Source organism: Lagopus muta, chromosome 4, assembly GCF_023343835.1.
Source record: "Lagopus muta isolate bLagMut1 chromosome 4, bLagMut1 primary, whole genome shotgun sequence".
Classification (NCBI taxonomy): domain Eukaryota; kingdom Metazoa; phylum Chordata; class Aves; order Galliformes; family Phasianidae; genus Lagopus; species Lagopus muta.
In genome coordinates, this window is record NC_064436.1 from 61,292,285 (window position 1) to 61,311,543 (window position 19,259).

Here is a 19,259-nt window from a genome sequence, read left to right on the forward strand (position 1 = left end):
ATTCCACACTCAATGCTTCAACTATAAACATTTTTATTTATTTATTTTGTTTTCATATTTATTTGATTCAAACAATAGGAAAACACTTAAAAAATTCAGTTTAACCATGAACAGTGGATTTTCCTTGCCTATAATTCTATTTGGAGAAGAAGAGTATGCACTTAGCCACTCCGGTTTAATCTTATTGAGTACCTTTGGGAACCAGGAAACTGAGGCTTCAGCAGAGCTGCTGGCCTGCTGGAAAGCAGCATGGCCAGCTGAGACTGAAAGGAGGAAAGGGAATTGGTATGTGTCAATCAGCTGACTACTAGAGAAGAGAAAACATCACTCCCATATCTGCACATTGTTTTGCTGTTAACTGAAATTGTCAGAAATTTCAAAAGACTGAAATGTGCTAAATTATTTCTGTAGAAAAATTCAAGAAGGAACAAGAACAGAACTTACATTTCAGAAGGCCTCCAGAGACCACTTATTGTATTTAATTAATACTATCTTTCTACCACAGCATATATTTTTTAAATAGATTGGAAGTCTTGTTTCTTTTGGAATATTACTTCCCATAGCTTGCACAATCATCTTGTTTGTCGCTTATAATCCAAAATATCACCTGGAGATTCTGAATCTCCAGTTGGCCAAATTTCAATCATTACTTTCATAAAAAGACAATTTTTTTTTCCTCAAGTAGTGAAATAAAATTGTCAGGTTTTATTTGTAAGCTAATTTTACTATTATGAAAATCAACCTACATAAAAGGTAATTTTAAGTTGAGAAATACCCTCAAATGTCTATTTTTCTTTGAGGATGTGAGGGGGAATTGGTTTTGAAGAGGAGAAGTTAATAACTTGGGGGTCTAAATCATTCAGTTACACAAAAGTATCTGACATTTTTTGACAGAATATTGAAATAAATTATCAGTTGTTCTCTTTATTTTGTCTTATGCTCTATAAATCCTTTTAACATATCTTGATTTTTGATTTTCACGTTAGCTAATTAAAAAAATACAACACTTTCAAGGTAATGCTGTCTTTTAAGCTGTTATGCATAAACCTTCTTTTCAAATACTATTATGCAAAATAATTGCAAAGGCATAACATGTAATCTCAAATAACATGGAGGATTTTATCAAACAAGCTTTAAGAGCTGATCCTAGTGGATTTTTAATAGATAAAGCCTTTAATAAGCAATGAGAAATGCATAAATGTCCTGGTTACTGATGCCAGCAATTGCTTGTGTCAATATTTTTTCAGGTCAGTTATTACTCTTCTGCAGCAGTGCTTGTTTTCCATGTCCTCCATAACTCCTGGCCGAGATCCATCCCTGCCCTCCAACCCATGCTAAAAGGCTATACTCTGAGCTCTTGAAAGCAAGATGTCACTTACTCCTGCTCCTAGCAAAACCTATCCTCATTGACCTGCATGATGCATTCTTCCCTTGGCTGATCATGCACACAAGCAAAGATAATGTCTCATGCTTATAAAAAAAAAAAATGTTTAAGGAATTTGCACATTTCATATGTTTCTAGAATGATAATAGCACTGACCCCAGCACAGGAAGGACATGGACTTTTGGAATGGTTCCAGAGAAGGTCCAGAGGTCCAGAGGAGGGCCACAGGGCTGGAGACCCTCTCTTACGAAGCTTGTTCAGCCTGAAGAGAAGGATCTGGGGGGGACTACAGGAAGCCAGGGGGGGGTGGAGGGGGGGGGGGGGGGGGAATTTTTATCAGGGAGTGTACTAGTAAGACAAGGAGTGATGCTTTTAAACTTAAATAAGGTAGATTTAGATTAGACATTAGAAAGTAATTCTTCACTTTGAGGGTGGTGAAGCAGTGGTTGCCCAGAGAAGCTGTGACTGCCTCATCCCTTCAGGCATTCAAAACCAGATTGGATGGGGATATGGTCAACCTGATGTCGTGGAAGATGTCCCTGTCTATGGCAGGAGAGTTAGAACTATACAGTTTTTAAGGTCCTTTCCAAAGCAAGACATTCGATGATTCTATGACAAGTATCAATATTTGCTGTACTAGTGCAGGTCAATCTGAAAGTAGTGTTTCCTATTTAGTTCCATGGAAACTACGTCAGATACAAAGAGCACAATAACAACGATAGAGCAAATTCTCAGCTACAAAACATTGTTTTTTAACACAGTCATCACCATTAGCTGTGCATTTTCACCAGCAATGAAAAAGAGCCTGCACTGCTCACACCAGTGAAGGTGAGTGATTATTTCAGTGTTTTGCCACCCGCTGCCTTGATGTGCTCACACTGACTGTTTGGTTTCTACAAATATGTTCAGCAAGTATCAATGAACACCAATGAGTGCCATTTTTTCTGCTTTGAAGAATTCAGTGACACACCTTTGTTTCATACACTCTGCCATGTCAGACACTAATTCGTCAGACTGCTCCTCTGCTGCCATCTGCCACACAGCAACAAAATGTAGTAGAATAATGGTGAGAAGGTTCAGCTTCTACTGCCAAACCAGCAACGTCTGCCTCTGATGTCATAGGTCAACATCATAAAAATCGGAGGCATTACTTTTGGAGTATCCCTCATATGATGGATATGTATTGTGATGCATCCCCAGGGGGACACCTCACATAGAGACTGTCAAAGACAGAGTTTAAAAGCCTACTGCTGCCCATAGATTTGATGATGTAAATATGAGATGGGATGCAGCAAATCGTTCAAGTGAGAGGGGTGGGAGCTCATGTTAAAACCGATAAAGAAAATCAGAGTCAGTAACAGAAGTACAAACTGATGTTTGCTGATCAGGAACAGAAAGAAAGCAATTTTGTGAGATGTTTCAAAATGTTAAATTTGTTCCTTTTCAACATCAGAAGAGATTGAAAACAAAAACATTCCAAATATTTCACTAAACAGTAGAGAAGAAACAGCTACCTTCTGTTGCCCAGAACTTTTACCCATGTTACTCGGGATACCTGAGATGTGAGAACTAAATCCAAGGTTTTCTCATCCTAGGCTATTCCATCCCATCCTGCCGAATTAGCCCATCTCATGAGAATGCTTTTCTTTTTTGAAGTTGCTATGTCAAATAAACCAGCAGGTAGGCCTTTATTGAAGTGGCAGGGGTAGCTCAAGGCAGCTCTAGCCACCACTATCCAGAATGGTTTTGTTTCTCCAATGGAACAGTGTATTTTTACTTGCTCAACTCATTGTACAAAACTAGATGTTAGGTACAAATCTCTGCTTTCTGTTTCCAAGACTACTGCTGTGTCGCTTAAAATAATTATACGGGAAAGAGACAAAACTCCAAATGACCTCAGGAGGCACAAAAATGAACATAATTACCAGAAATAATAATTCAGAATAAATTCACAATTTTTAATGTAACTCCAAAAAATCACAGAAGCTTCTCAGCTACAAAACTCAAGGGACATCATCATAAAGTGGAAAAAAGGTCATTCTGAGAAGAACTGATTTGCACTGAGCTTTGAAGTGAAGATTGGCTGCAGCAGTAGGGATGCCTTCTGGCACTTCTGAGTAGCAGTGCCTAGACAGGCACAATGGAGAACTTCAGCTGTACATGACCTCCCAGAACCTCTGTGGAGAGAAGCAAAACATGGCATTTCTCCTGACACCATCTATGAAAGATAGATAGATGTCCATTGTCCTCCCTCAAGATCAAGCTTTGAGGATTCAACATGCAAAAACAGTATGTGAAAAACAGGCAGCAGCCAAGCCCAAGGGTGACTGTACTACCACAGACATAGCTGGTCGGGGCAAGATGTTTTGGGTCAGGGAGACCTTTCTGTGGCCTCCTGTAGGCAAAGGAAGATGTTGAGCTGAGTGGATTTAAAGGGCCATCATTACCAATATGTTGCCTATTGCCATGCAGTTCTGAAAAGCTTATGGATTTTGCCAGCATTAGTTCTGTGGAGGAGTTCCTGTCAGGACCAGAGATTCATATGTTCCATGTTCTGCAGGTGAAACTCATAGAATCATAGAATTATAGAATCGCAAGGTTGGAAACGACCTGCAAGATTATCTAGTCCAAGGACCCTCACATTCCCAGTACCACAAGCTTCTAAACCATATCTCGTAGCTCCTCATCCAGGCGCCTCTTGAACACTGCCAGGTACGGCGACTCCACCACCTCCCTGGGCAGCCATTCCAGTGCCTGACCACTCTCTGAGAGAAAAAGTTTCTCCTAATCTTCAACCTAAACCTCCTCTGGTATAACTTCTGGCCGTTTCCTCGGGTCCTACTGTTTGCCTGGGAGAAGAGGCCAGACCCTTTCAGACCACCGCCTCCCTTCAGGAAGTTGTACAGTGCAATGAGGTCTCCCCTGAGCCTCCTCTTCTCAAGACTGAACATTCCCAGCTCCCTCAGCCGCTCCTCATAAGACTTGTGCTCCAGACCCCTCACCAGTTTCGTTGCCCTTCTCTGAACACGCTCCAGGGCCTCAATGTCTTTCTTGTAGTGAGGGGCCCAAAACTGAACACAGTACTCGAGGTGCGGCCTCACCAGTGCTGAGTACAGGGGGATGATCACCTCCCTGCTCCTGCTGGCCACACTATTTCTAATGCAGGCCAGGATGCCATTGGCCCTCTTGGCCACTTGGGCACACTGTGGGCTCATGTTCAGCCGAGCATCAACCAACACCCCCAGGTCCCTTTCCTCTTTGCAGTCATCCAACCACTCATCCCCAAGCCTGTAGCGCTGCATGGGGTTGTTGTGGCCAAAGTGCAGGACCCGACACTTGGCCTTGTTAAACCTCATCCCATTCACCTCGGCCCAGCGATCCAGCTTATCTAGATCCCTCTGCAGGGCCTCCCTACCCTCAGGCAGATCAACACCACCTCCCAACTTGGTGTCATCTGCAAACTTACTCAGGGTGCACTCAATCCCTTCATCTAAGTCATCAATTAAGATATTAAACAGGATGGGCCCCAGCACTGACCCTTGGGGGACACCACTTGGAACAGGTCGCCAGCTAGACTTCACTCCGTTGACCACCACCCGTTGAGCACGGCCCTCCAGCCAGTTCCTTATCCAATGGAGGGTAAAACGGTCCAAGCCACGGGCAGCCAGTTTCCGCAGAAGGATACTGTAAGAGACCATGTCAAAGGCTTTGCTGAAGTCTAGGTAAACTACATCAACAGCCTTTCCCTCATCTACCAGTCTGGTCACCCAGTTGTAGAAAGGGATGAGGTTGGTCAAACACGACCTGCCTTTCATGAACCCATGCTGGCTGGGCCTGATCCCGTGGACGTCACACATGAGCCATGTGATCTCTCCCAGGAGGATTTGTTCCATGACCTTCCCTGGCACTGATGTCAGGCTGACAGGCCTGTAGTTTCCTGGATCCTACTTACGGCCCTTCTTGTAGATGGGAGTCACATCAGCAAGCCTTCAATCCTCTGGAACCTCTCCAGTGTCATAGTTCTATGTTTTTCTGTCACCCCTGTCACGGACAATAGATTGATCTGGTCAACTCCATGACATCCAGTCAACCAGGAGCACTGGTAGATAGTCGAGAGCGGCAATCACCCGATCACAAGACTGAGAGTGAGACCCAGGGAGGAGAGTGATACTCTTCCTTTCTGTGCTTTTGACAGGAGACTGAGTCTCTCTTCCTGACTAACTGGAGGAGATGATTTGGGGCTACATGTTATTATTGTTCCTAAGCAACATCACTTACTTGGGAACCCCTGCTATGCCAGTGCGCAGAGTTTGTATTACAGTGTCAATTTTGCACTGTCAGTTCTTTGGTTTTCTTTGTTTACCTTAATGAAAGGCAACTTTCTGGTTATATTTTTTTAATACACACAATGAAACACACAGTGAAAGGTGCATGGTAATAGGGACTCTGAGATAGCTGTGCATGTACAGCACCCCGTGTTCACATTTAAATGTCTTACCCCCAGAGAGTGTTTGTGGGTATTTTAAGAAAGCAGCATAACACAGGCCTATTTTATTACCCGCCATTTCCATTTCTTAGAGTGAACTTGCTTCTGAGCCAGAGTTTTTTCCTGCAAGTATATGTTCCTGCGTATGGATGTGGGGGTGGCTGGCATAGTGGGTAGGCAAGGGAAGGGGATGGGTGTGATGGGAGGACTGTACTTAGATATTACAGAATTGCTAGAGAAAATATCCTGCTATTTATTCTTTCAAGCAGATGGTGCCAGTTGATTACCTTCACCAATAGAAGCTGTACCTGTTAGCGGGGGTGTGAAGAAACCTTTCTGCAGTGAGAGCTTAGGGGAAGGCAAATTACTGCTTAAGGTATTCGATCAAGAAGCTGCCACAGAATGAATAGCATGAAGGTTAAGGGACTGGATCAGGGGACACATGGTCAGTTCTGTACAGCAAAGGATGTGGTTTAGAAGTTCTGCATTGTGGGACTGGTCTGCTGCGTGTCCATGAAGAGATGGGTTGTGTGACACATCAGCCCCATAGAAGGGGCTTTGTAGAGCCAAGGGTCACTGTGCCATTACACAGGAGCAATTTTCCCAGCAATGGATACTCTTGCACTTCTCAGTTCAACCTGTTCTGCAAGCCCAGCTCTTTCTCCTCCTTTGATCCAGAGTGTCTGTTTGAACTGCCCCTGAGCAAACAGCTTTGCAAACAGCTCTGGACTGTGTGTGCACTCCCTCCTGTGCAGCCATCCAAAGGGCAGGTGTGCACTGTGTGTTTCTGCCCCATGCAGCTCAGATGTGATCTCCGTCAGACCTTCCCTTCAACAGTGGGAGGTGGGGTTAATGTTTTCTTGATGTGATTGCTGAGAGTACTCTGTAAAATAACTAACAATAACCAAAATATCCCCCATTGTAGAAGCTTCATATGTTCTTTACTGTCTTGATTACTTTCACTTACACTGCCTTGGTTTTCTCATTGGCTCTAAAGGATTTGCCTTGGGCTTGCATCAGCCCTAGGAAAGCAGAATCAAACCTTCTGTTAAAAAAGTGTGGGGGATTCTGAGCACATAACAGAAAAAAAAAAGGAGAATTTCTACAATACGGCAGAAGAGCACATGCTGTTTTTTTCTGATGCTGGCTCCTGAAACTTTACTGCAACAGTAAATAAATTGCCTCAGCAATTTCTGAAAAATGCCATTTAAAGTTTGCTGGCCCCTGGGAGTGCTAAACATTGTCACATTTGTTGAAAATGCCAGTAAAATACTCCTGGGAATTTCATCCACATGCCTGCAGTCTTGATAGGTTTTATAACAAGCTGGTACAGTGTAGCACTGTTGGTTTGAATGGCTTGAACCACCGTGTTTGTGAGGCACTATGGAAAAACTGCAGGAAAAAAATACACTTTAATCTTTTTTCCAATCAGATTCAAATCTATCCACATACCAGATCCTTAGGAAATACATGAAATAGATGAAATGGAAGGAGGTTACATGTTTTGTCATTTTGGGATTCAGTAGAAATCCACTGACAATTCTATATTCCAAACCATTCTATGATTCTATGATTCTAACCTTGTAGAAAGAGTCTGAGGAGAGAATGAACACAGCCTGAGTATTTTGAAGAACCTGTCACTGAGTTATGGAAAACAAATAAGTTTCCATTTCATTTACTTGAGACAACAGTATTCCTCTATCAGTATTTCAGACCTGCATTATAGTAATAAAGCTACTGTTCTTCATAGGCAGATAGTGTTTGTTTACCACCTGACCAGAACATCACTGAAATCAGTCTATTTTGCTGCTAGAACAACTTTTCTTTTTTCTTTCTTTTTTTTTTTTTTTTTTTTTATTTCCAGTGTACTCTAGGAAAAAAATCCAGCCAGCTTTATTTCAAAACTGAATCTTGCAATCCAGAATTCTGCTTGTATGTATCTACTGACTTGTATTGCTAAAGATGAAGATAAAATGAACTGGTAGGAGAAAGAGTAAATATGGACACATACTCTTATCCATTTTTATAATTGTATCTCAACTGAAACTGGTTTGAATTCTGTGAATATTTTGCTGTTTTTCTTTCATCCTCCAATGCCTGCCTTCTTCTATTTCCATTAAAAAAACATAAGAAATTGGTTATTCTTACAGTATATTTGCATTTTTCTTCAATCCCTGACTTCATCCTCAAAAATCAGATATTTTCTGTGTGAGTTATTTTGAGATCAGTTTTTGTAGACTCTAGGAATATATCTAATTTACATAAACACAAATATCATATGGAATGTTTTTGTGAATGTGCAGTTTTAATACAGTTGCAAGACTATCTACTGGACTGTGAGATTCCTCATGGTAATATTTAAGCAATTTTCAAGTAATTTTAATCTGCAGTACTGCTTCGTTGTTGAGACTCTTCTTTCTTTTATTCCTGTGTTTTCATGTAGTTATGATAAAAATGCATGCTTTTTAGTTCTCCAGTATTTTTCCCTGCATAGTAGAGGTAGATAGGAGGAATGTGTAAACCTTTCAGTTTGACTTTATTCCATATTAGGAAGATCTTTGTGGCAAAGATATTCCACAGGTAACAAATGTGCCCACTGGAATTCTGCCATGGGAACAGTATAACAGAAATGTACGAAAATGATGAGTCAGGCTTTGCCTCTCCTATGAAGAGACTAACAGCTTGTCAGTTATATTACTACTATCTACACGCTTATTTGTCTTATTCTAGCAGATAAGATGCCCTGATTTTTCAAAGACCCTCCAGTTCATATCATAAAAAAGTAGTGTTGTGAAAAGGAAGAAGGAATTTTAAAAAAGGAAATAAAAGAATAGGAAATTAGGTTGCTGCTGAGACTTGATAGACCTAGAGGGCTTAACCTTCACTAAACCTTCACTATCTACTGTAGCAACACTACCACAACTGCTGCCATCATGGTTGTGAGAGGGTTTTTTTCCATATGTCTATTGGTAACTGTGAATACCAAAGCTGTTTAGACAGCATATTAAAAAATGTTAGGGGTATTGCTAAGTTATGAAATGGGACACTTTTTAACAAGTGGCCTGCAAGTGAAAAACTTTGTTCTCTGCATCAGTTCATGAGTCATTCCACTGTCCCTTCTATTAGCTAATATAATTCAATTTCCCTCTCTTCACCTATCATAAGAAAAGCTAGGGAGAAGAATTGCTCTTGTGTGTGCATGCAAAGTATTTGATGTAATTTTTGAGGTCTTCAATCATAGTGTTTTTTTTTTAAATTAGAACCAAATTAAATGTGTTCCTAGCCATTGCTGAATACAGTGATTAAATCTGAATTATACTCAGTTGTGATCTACATTGGAATTTGCATGACACATCTCCCCTGGTGTGAAACTGAAAGGGAATTTTAATCATACCCTATTCCTTCCCAGTAAATACAATCCATTAGCCATCAAATCCAGTAAGTTGTGGTCAGTATTTAGAATAGATAGATCTGTAGATTAAATGAATGATTCATCTGTTAGAATAAAAGTCTCAAGTACTCTACCTAGTCCCTGATAACTGAATAGTCTATGAAAGGATAATTAACTACACGTGCTTCCTCCTCATTTTCTTATTTTTGTTATGGCAGCCTCCACTGTTCGCAATATCAATCAGAACCACCTTCTTGATTATGAAAGTAAACACTGTAAGGTCTTGTTTGGGAAAACGTGTGTTTTGCTTGACCTATGTGAGCTTTGATAGACTTACCTGTGCATAAAGGTAGCATGGATATATGTTTTTGGAGGCTAAGGTGGAAGATGCCTACTTTTGCAAACACACAATGGCAAGTTCAAACATTCTGGACTCACACAGACGACTGCTTTCTGCCTCAAAAACTGAACCCCAAACTGAAAGGCAACTGAGGTGGAGTGTTTTCCGTTGGTGCCTGTAAGTGAGAAAAGGACAAGACAGGACCCACATCCCACAGGAAGTCACACATATTTATCATGTTGGCCAAGGTCCTCTGAAAACAAAGGAGGGAAAGGACCAGGATACTGTTAGTAGGGACCATACTACACACTCTGTCACCATATGTATAAAAAAATACACGTTGTTTTTCTATTTTATTTTCCCTGGCTTTCTGCTAATTGCCACCACATTTTTCTTATTTTTGATGTGTTATTTTTCCATTCATTTTCAGAAACCATTCTTCAGTTGAAAATCCTTTATTTGAGAAATTATGTGAGTGTGTTTAGCAAATAGAGAGAGAGAGGGAAAGAAAGAGAGAGAAATTGCTTTCGTCTGGATCCAACAGGAAATAGCTTCTCAGGTAGCTGTCACAGTAAGAGAACAGCACATTTAGGTTGGCTCTGTGATGATATAAAATAGCATCTACCCCACCTGACATTACTGCTCAGGCAGACTCTAGTCCCAGATGGCTAACATAAAAGCTCCATAACCTTGTGCTCATATTTAATGAAAGGTAAGTCATAGACGGTTTCTGACTACTGGGAATCTTATGAATTACTGGTATGGGAGAGGGAACAATTGCAAAACCTCTGCTCTGGATACAGCCTGCTTCTGCCATAATGGTTCAGTCCTTTCTGATCCTCTGTGTAGTGTTTGGCTCTGCAGCAGTTGCTTCCTTAATGATAGAAATGAGATAGCTTAACTCTGAGAGAACTCTCATGCTTTATAGATTTTTTTCCTCAACTGCTTACACAGGTGTTTTTTGTTTTATTTTTTTTTTGTTTTAAGCATAAGCACTGTCAACATATCTGCTCTTTTGTAGCCTAGTAAATGACAGCTTTCTGCTCAAAAAAAAAAAAAAAAAAAAATTCATTTTCTTTCCATCCTGAGGAATTATAGAGCACTGGTTCTTTTCCAAATAGCACATCTCATGTCTTGTTGCTTTGCTCTTTCATTAAGACATACAACTCGCCATAGCAACCTTTTCAATTAAGGCCAGATCCAAAACTTATAACTGCTATTGGAAAAGGAAGCCATTGCCTGCAGGCTCTTTCAAGCAGTTTTATGTGCAGTTATTTACACAGTGGTCACACTTGCGTGACAAGACTACATTGTAGGAACAATATATACTACACAGCATTTCCTTAGGATATTAGTGGTCATTTTGGATAGTAAGTGAAATACCTTTTCTTCATGTCAGTTCTGGCAATCAACTGTGAAATATGATGAAATATGACAATGATTAGATGTGGCAGCTTATTACTGTACCAGAGTTTTATGCAGACAGTTCAATATTTTTAATTTTATCTTTTGAGATAAGAAAATCTTTGGACATGAGCCATAAGATCCAAATCCCTGACAGGTGCAGAGGGAGAATTTCTGGACTCCTATATATTTGTCTTTTCAGCTTTTGTCACAATCTGATGAAGGTTTCTCACCATCTTACTCTTATGTTAACACATCATTGTAAATGTAAAACAGTAGGAGAAATATTTTAGCTTTCCACAGAATACACCAGCACTACCCCAATATTTGTATTTGCTCAGTCATTTGGGGCTTTCAAAGAGTCTGAGTTGCCAAAGTGAAGTCTCTAGCTAAGCAACTTCCTTCCCGTTTTGCTGGCTGATGGAAACGGTGTGAATATACCAGAGGGAAGCTGGAATTCCTCAAGGTGCTGTGAAATAAAAGGCAAAAGAACAGGGCAAGTAATCAGACGGAAGGAAGGAACGTTCCAAGGTGCACAGGCTAGCTTTGCTACAGGTTCCAGTATTGCCGGATACAGCTGGAGTACGTAGGGTGTGTCTCAGCACAGCACAGCAATTAAACTACCAGCAACTTGCTGCTAGCTTTGATCCTTCCTGAGCTGCGCATTAGCGGAAAGTTGGGTTTCCTGTTGCTCTCTCCTGCGGTCCGGGAGTGGATCAGACCTACTTCGCGATCTCTGCGAGTCTGTGCTTCTCAGCTGCTCGTCTGCGCATGAGTCGCCGCGGGAGGCTCCGCGGCTGGAGTATTTCAGGGGCTGGGCACAGGGGTAAGATGCTCAGTACCTGAAGGAGGGGAGCGCACTGGCTGACCATGGCCATCACGTCGGCGCGAGGGGGACCCCGGCCCACCTCCTGAACAGCGGAGCTCGGTCGTCGGCACAGATCCCGCTTCAGCACCGCGGACAGCGCACCCTGAGCTCCGCTCCCGGCTTCGGCTCAGCGCCTCCGGCTCCCGCTGACCCCGCTCCCGGTCCCTGGCGCCCCCGGCTTCGGACCCGCTTCTCCTCTCCGCTTCCCTCTAGCTATCAGCGTACCCCTCTCCGCTCCCCGGCAGCTCTTCTCCGCTCTCCCTCGGCCAGCTCCCAGCCTGTACCTTTGGCTCCTCTCTCCCCACTTGTCTCCTCTCTGCCCCTCTGCTCGCACCCTGCTGCCCCCGGCTCCTCTCCCCACTCCTCCGGCTCCACTCCCCCGGCAACATGCGCGGGCGGCCGCGGGCGGTGGCTGCGGTGCCGGCTCGGATGTCCCCTTCCTCCTGCCTTCGCCCGCTCCAGGGGACCCGGTAAGAGATGGACTTGGCAGGCGTGCTGCTGGCGTTGCTCCTCGTGTTGGTGCTGATCGTCTCTCTGCTCTCCAACCTCCTGGTGCTGCTATGCTTCGTCTACAGTACAGAGATCCGCAAGCAGGTCGCCGGGGTTTTCCTGGTGAACTTATCCTTTTGCAACCTGCTCCTTACCGTCCTGAACATGCCTTTTACCCTGCTGGGAATCCTGAGGAACCAGCAACCCCTCGGGGGCTGCATCTGCAAAGCTGTGGGTTTCCTGGAAACTTTCCTGACTTCCAACACGATGCTGAGCATGGCAGCACTCAGCATCGATAAGTGGATTGCTGTGGTGTTCCCCTTGAGCTACACCAGCAAGATGCGGTATAAGGACGCTATGATATTGATGGGCTACTCGTGGCTCCACTCTCTCACCTTTCCCTTGGTGTCCTTGTTTTACTCATGGGTAGATTACAACAGCGTTTATGCCTCTTGCACCTTGCACCTGAAGGAAGAGACAGAGCGGAGAAGGTTTACAGTGTTCACCATCGTCTTTCACTCCACCAGTTTCATGCTGTCACTGGTGATCTTGTGTTTCACCTATTTAAAGGTGTTGAAAGTTGCTCGGTTCCACTGCAAGCGGATAGACATTATAACCATGCAGACTCTGGTTTTGCTGGTGGATATCCACCCCAGGTAATTCTTGCCTTTTCATATCCACCACCCCGGGGTTCTTGCAGTAGGTACCCTTGTGCAGAGCATTGTCCTGTCTTCCCAGCACCCCTTCCTGTGTTCCTTCCTAGCAAAACCTCCTGGCTCTAGCTAATGCATAGAGAGCTAGCAGACATGCTGTGCATCTGTAACCTGCACCATTTAAATGTCAGTCCCAGGTAGCAGGGAACCGTTTTGGTGTAAGTATCACTCTGAGGTCCACGGAGACAGAGCTGCCCTGCCATGCCCTAGTCCAGCAATGGGAGCAATCCTTCCCCTCTCCACCGGTCTCAGCTGTTCCCTCCTTGCTCCTTTCCTTAACCCCTCAGCTGCTCTTTTCCTTTTGCAGTGTGAAGCAGCGCTGTCTCAATGAGCAGAAAAGAAGGAGGCAACGGGCTACCAAGAAAATCAGTATTTTTATAGGGTCATTCGTGATCTGTTTTGGTCCTTACATTATCACCAGGTCAGTATCTCCTGATGCGGTGAATGAGGGGACTGTCTGAGAAACCAAAGTACCTTCTGATGAGCAGGTGCTGGTGTGGTGGGGCTGGGGAAGTCTACAGCTAATCTGGGACTGGCAGAGCCTACTGGAGATCTGGGGCCACCAGAACACACACACTTGCACAAGCTCACACACATTCACATGCTGCTGCCCCTAGAGCTGTGCACTCTCTGTCAGCTTCTGGCTCTACTTTCCTCATTGCAACCAGGTCTGGGTGCCTCTGCCAAGAGCAAGAAGCTTTTAGGATGAGTACCAGGAATTAATTATATGCCACTGGGAGATAGAAGCAGTTTGAAACATTTGACACCCTTCCTTCTTAGCATAACCCAAGCAATAGAGGGAAAGGCAGATCACTTCTACTGATTATCTCAGGTCCTAAAAAAGCATTAGTCCAAAGTCTGAAACTATTAGAAGCTGAGCTGACATAAATTTATCCAGGCTGATAATTTGGCAGATAAGCTTTGTGTCTGGAAACATTAATGTCTGTGAATTTATTACTAATTATGAATCTTGACCTCGTAATTTGGGAGTTAGGTTCCAGGAAAACCAATAATTAGTCTTTAAGAATGTAGAAGAAACACTATGCTTCTCAACTGGCCAGTCATTTGCATCCACTCTGGTGATCTGTGTCTTTTAGAATAGTCAGATGTCATTCTTATTCTCTACTTGTAAGGTCTTTATACAATATATGGTTGTTATTTTTAAAGCCTGAGTTGGAAGCGAATGTAACTATAACAAATAGCAGCACCTGAGGATATAGTCTTTAGTCTCTAAAATAAATGGGCTGAAAATGTCACAAATTATTAACTTTTTTTTAATAATAGTCACCATTCAATGGTGCTTTCAATATGCTTTCTAAAAGAACAGATTTCTGGCTAGGGAAATGCACTTCTCTTTGAACTACCACATTGATTAAGACATTCTCAAATTTGTTTCCAAGTTGTCAGGGTCTCCATTCACACCAACATACGGAATTCAGCCACTCCGATCTTACATAGTCATAACCACGTAAATGTAGGTCATTTATGATCATCACTGTTGTCCTTTTCTTACATGGGCAGTGGAACATATTGAAGCCAGTGCACAAACATGACAATTTTTTTAACCTTTAGGATGGCATTTCAGTCCCCATTTAGATGCTGAAATGGTCTGACTGCCTGGATAGCTGCATTTTTTTCTGCAGTTGAAAGGATTATTACAAATACTAACATTACATTACAGTTAAAAGGTTAATTGATCATTATTTAGTACATTCTGAGTCATTTTCTATTCATTTTTACAATAAGCAGGATATAATTTTATTGAACAAAGTGAATTTTGCCATCTCCATCCCATTTGAATACTGCCAGTCTCAGCAAATTCCAGTATCACATTTTTCAGGATGGAGATTCTTCTTGCAAACTTCTCAAATTATTCCTTACATGGTTGTAAAGTAAAAGCCACTTCCTTCCTCAGACATTACATTTGGCAAAGGTGAGATAGATCATTTTCCTTGCGTGACAAATGGGTACAACATGTGTCAATAAGAAGACTGAGTCTATGAGATGCATGTCTCAAGGTACATTCACAATGACCAAGAAGTTCAGTAAACGCAAAATGGGAAGCAATTGAGAAGGACATCTGGACGCTCTTTGGCCCAAAGGCAAAACAATGTCCAGGCTGCACAAGATTAAAAGCAATAGCAGCAGATGCTGGATGACTTGCTATCATATCACTTCTCCATTCCTACCCTATTTTTAGCAGTTGTGCTGAAGTAATCTCAGTGATGGCAACGGCAGAGATCTTCATTTTTTTCTTGCTTTTTGGCCTGGTGACTCAGGTTGTGCTATGAGCTCAGTTTGCTCCTCATTTCAGAGATATGAACGAGATTTTGATCATTAGCAACATATTCATCTGTTCACTAAAAGCCTGCGGATTAATTTCATCTTTGCTGTCATGTTACTGAAATCAAGAAAATTATACTAAGATTCATTCAGATGGATATTTATAAGGCTGACTTGTTTAGTTCAGGCCTTTTATCTTGCAATATTTTTCTTCCGTGAGCTTCAAGGCAATTACATTTGGGCCCATAACACATTAAAAGGGATGCATAGCAATACATCTATTTTCATAGCTGAAGGATATCTTTCTCTCCTTATTTGGTGTGTTAATAAAAATATCAATTTTGTAAATATCAATAGCATATTTTCTACTTATATTGAACTACAGGATGGGATAAACTGAAAACAAACAAACAAAAAACAACAACAGCAAGTGCCTTTTATTGTACATTTATTTATTTCTCACATTTTATGTCTTATACATTCATTTATTCCTCTTTTGTTACTGTTTTGAATTCACTGGAATTTTCCAACAAGCTTCAAACAGAAGAACAGAAGTAATGAGATTCTGAAATGTACTTGCTGTAGGAATTGTTTCATTGTCTCAAAAGAGAATGTTTCCTGATAAAGTTCATCTGCTTGTTGCAAAGTTCAGTTCTCATGTTGGGAAGTCAGCTTTTCTATACAGAGGAGATCTGAACAACATCAAAGTTGAACACTTTGCAAGGTGGGAGCTCTGCACGTTGGAAAGAAGCCAAAAGGTTCCTCAAGCCTGAAAAAAGCATCTGAAATTGCGTTTTGAAATTGTGATGTCTTAGGATATAGAAAAGAGTTGTTTTATCTCATGATGTTTTGTTGCTGTTTTTTTCCTTCTTGAATAAATATAACAGCATATTCTTGAACATTCAAAAGATTTCACAAAAGATGTACAGATAACGTAACTTTTTTACCACGTTCCTTCCACTTCTGTGTAGAGTTAGCCCTATGTAGATGAGCTGTGTGCCAGACACTTGCTGGAGAGTCTGAAGGTTTGTTCTCACCTCTGAGGAAAAAACTGTTTAACTTGGTTTCTATTTCTCTACCTGTGATTAATGCACCTCTCTCAGCTGAGGTGCTGAGGCCACTAATCATCCATGAAGCACAGGCCAGGAGACACAGGTCTGGAGACAGCTGTCTGGTCAAATAATGATGATAAAAGTGTTGTCTCCTTGTTTTCTTTGACAAAACTAACAGTCAGCCAAGTGCACACAGAAATTTTCACGGGTAAGTAAATGCTACTAAACACACTTACCTCAAACCTCTATGAAAGTTGGCAGATATGATAGTATGTAAAGGAGACCCTAGTTTTCAGGAGCAACAGACTGGTGCCATGAGTGTCATGCCCAAACATTTGAAGAGTTTTTTGAGTACAGACATCCCAGTTCATGTCTCTATCTCAAACTTGTCATGGGCAAGGAGTAATCAGTTATATCACCAAGATTTTGACCACTGTCACTTACTAGTACAAAGCTCTATATTCAGAAAGGGTAGTAATAAACTGAAGTACTGCTTCATTATGTCTGTTTCATGAGAGCATTAACACTGAAAACACAATTTTCCCCTCTTTCCATACAAGGAATTATTATTGTTTCCCAGTTGCTTTGTTAAGATAGTTCCCTTTGCCTTCATTGAATCCAAGGAGTTAATAAGTACAGAGTTGCAGGAACCATGTGTTGTAAGAAAATAAGTATTACTTTAATGTTTCATGAGGCATGATTTGAGCACTGGGCTCAGTGTGAATATAACACTCAAGTGTTTCCATCTCTCTTTAATGTTTAACAGGTTGATAGAGCTCCTTCCTTTTGTTACCATAAACTACTACTGGGGAATTATAAGCAAGTGCCTCACCTACAGTAAGGCTGCGTCAGATCCATTTGTTTACTCACTTTTACGTCAACAGTACAAAAAAGTTCTGATCAACATCGTCAATAGGATACTTAAAAGGGATCTGTATCCTTCATCAGGGTACAACAGCTCTCTTGACACCGAAAATGATTACTGCTTGCACAGAACAAACTAACAACACGACAAGTACTCCCCTTCAATCGAGACAGGTGATTGCCAGTGCTGGAAAGCTGCCTTTGCCCTCTCATGTTGACAGTGGTGACAGCGTCTCCAGTAGTTGGAAGCTGCATTAATGCAATGCACTTCTTTGTGGACTTTCCCAAAAGGCTCTTCCCTGGTCTGCTGCTAGTGAGATATATGGCCCCTGACAGAATGGAGTAGGCTTGAGGGCTTTAAGAGAGCCTAAGGAGGCTTCAGAGAAGCTTAGAAGGAGCTTTTAATGTTTCAAGGCTGAAGACTTGACATTTCTCGAAGCGTCCCAAACCACAGGCCCACCATCTCCTGGGTGCACAGGAATCCCTGGCTTGGAAGGCAAGGTTCAGCATCCTTTGTGCTGCGCATGCCCCTTGGCAGTCCTGGATCTGCCTTGTTAGTTTTGGATATTAAAAATAAGTCTTTTAATTGATTTACTGTATTGGTGCCTCAAGTGATTGATATGGGTCAGCACTTTGAATCTGAGATTGTTATTGTTATTATTCTTTATTAACAGGCATCATGATTGTAACATAGCCTTTAGGAATTGGTACATATATTCGATATGCCAGTATTCTATCAAGCATAACCAAAGTCCAAGTATCTGAGTTACTACTATTTAGTACTTCAGTGGTATGTGATTACAATAATTGCAGCAACAGTAACAAAGACATATATGGAGTTTAGTTAAATAGCACTGTAGTTACATCACTGAGCTAGTCCTATTCAAACAAGCTTTTATTCAAGATAGCAAAACAGAGAAAAGATCAGTTAGATGGTAGAAACGACAGCTATCACTGTGTTCAAGGAAAATTACTTCAGAAGACATTTGGTTTCAAAGAAGAGGCTACAATATGTTAATTCTTTCTAAGGAACATGCAGTGTGTAAAATATGTCATGCATTGACTATATTTGGTGGATTGTAATAATATTGTATAATCTTTTATTTTCTATTGATCAATTAATCTGATTATTTTAACCAATGTCAAGAGATGTCTAAGAAATATTATAACAAACCTGCTGCCAAATGCCCAGAAACACAAAGCTGCTGTATTATTGTATGTATTTTTCTCATTTCTTTATTTTTAAATCTAAACAGGCTTTGGAAAATAAAATGTAGGAATTATTTTTGAACAACATTCCTTTAATGATAAAAGAAACAAATAAAAGATATTCTATAGCATTCAGTAAGTTACTATTTTCTAATCTAGTACATGAAGGGAAAATTAAAGCAATTCTAAAATATTTTTTGAGAAAAAAAAAAAAAAAAGACAGTAAAGAACACATATTTTTATGTAACAATAAACTGTACCCAATTAAGCACTGAGAAGTCTCTTCCTGGCCAAACTAAGTATATAAGCATGTGATTAGGCACAAGTATAATTTCTTTTGGTGATAATGGCTCTGTTCCCACGCCAAAAATTAAGTAGATGCTTAAATGTTTTGTAAAATCGGAGTCTGAGTGGTCATGGAAAAAGGATGGTTGACATCATCCACAACATGGAAGAAGAGCACCTTACTGCAAACCTAATGAAGTCAAGGAAAGGTGATTCTATATAACAAATACTTTGTTCTCTTATCTCCTGCCTTTCTGATGCTATATATATATATATTTTTTTTTTTTGGTCATGCAAGTACCTTAGGCCTCTGTGCTTTGCATCTATATATCTGCCTGTGTTTAAACTGAATGTACTATAATGGTTTTGTCTTCTTAGTAAAGTATTTGTACTCTCTCCAATTTTGTGTAAATACAATATTTCCGAAAAAAAAAAAAGAAACAAAAATCAAAAAATGTTGTGAGTGGAATCTTTCCAGTTCTACTGTCTTC

General features: G+C 41.2%; 1 protein-coding gene across 1 annotated transcript; it reads left to right on the top strand.

Annotated features, from left to right (window-relative positions):
• The first annotated feature begins 11,740 nt into the window (after positions 1-11,740).
• On the top strand, positions 11,741-18,713 carry GPR78 (G protein-coupled receptor 78). The gene is made up of 3 exons (XM_048943712.1): positions 11,741-13,018; positions 13,383-13,496; positions 17,177-18,713. The coding sequence occupies exons 1-3, from the start codon at positions 12,351-12,353 to the stop codon at positions 17,412-17,414; spliced, it is 1,020 nt and encodes a 339-aa protein (XP_048799669.1). The 5' UTR covers positions 11,741-12,350; the 3' UTR covers positions 17,415-18,713.
• The last annotated feature ends 546 nt before the right edge of the window (positions 18,714-19,259 follow it).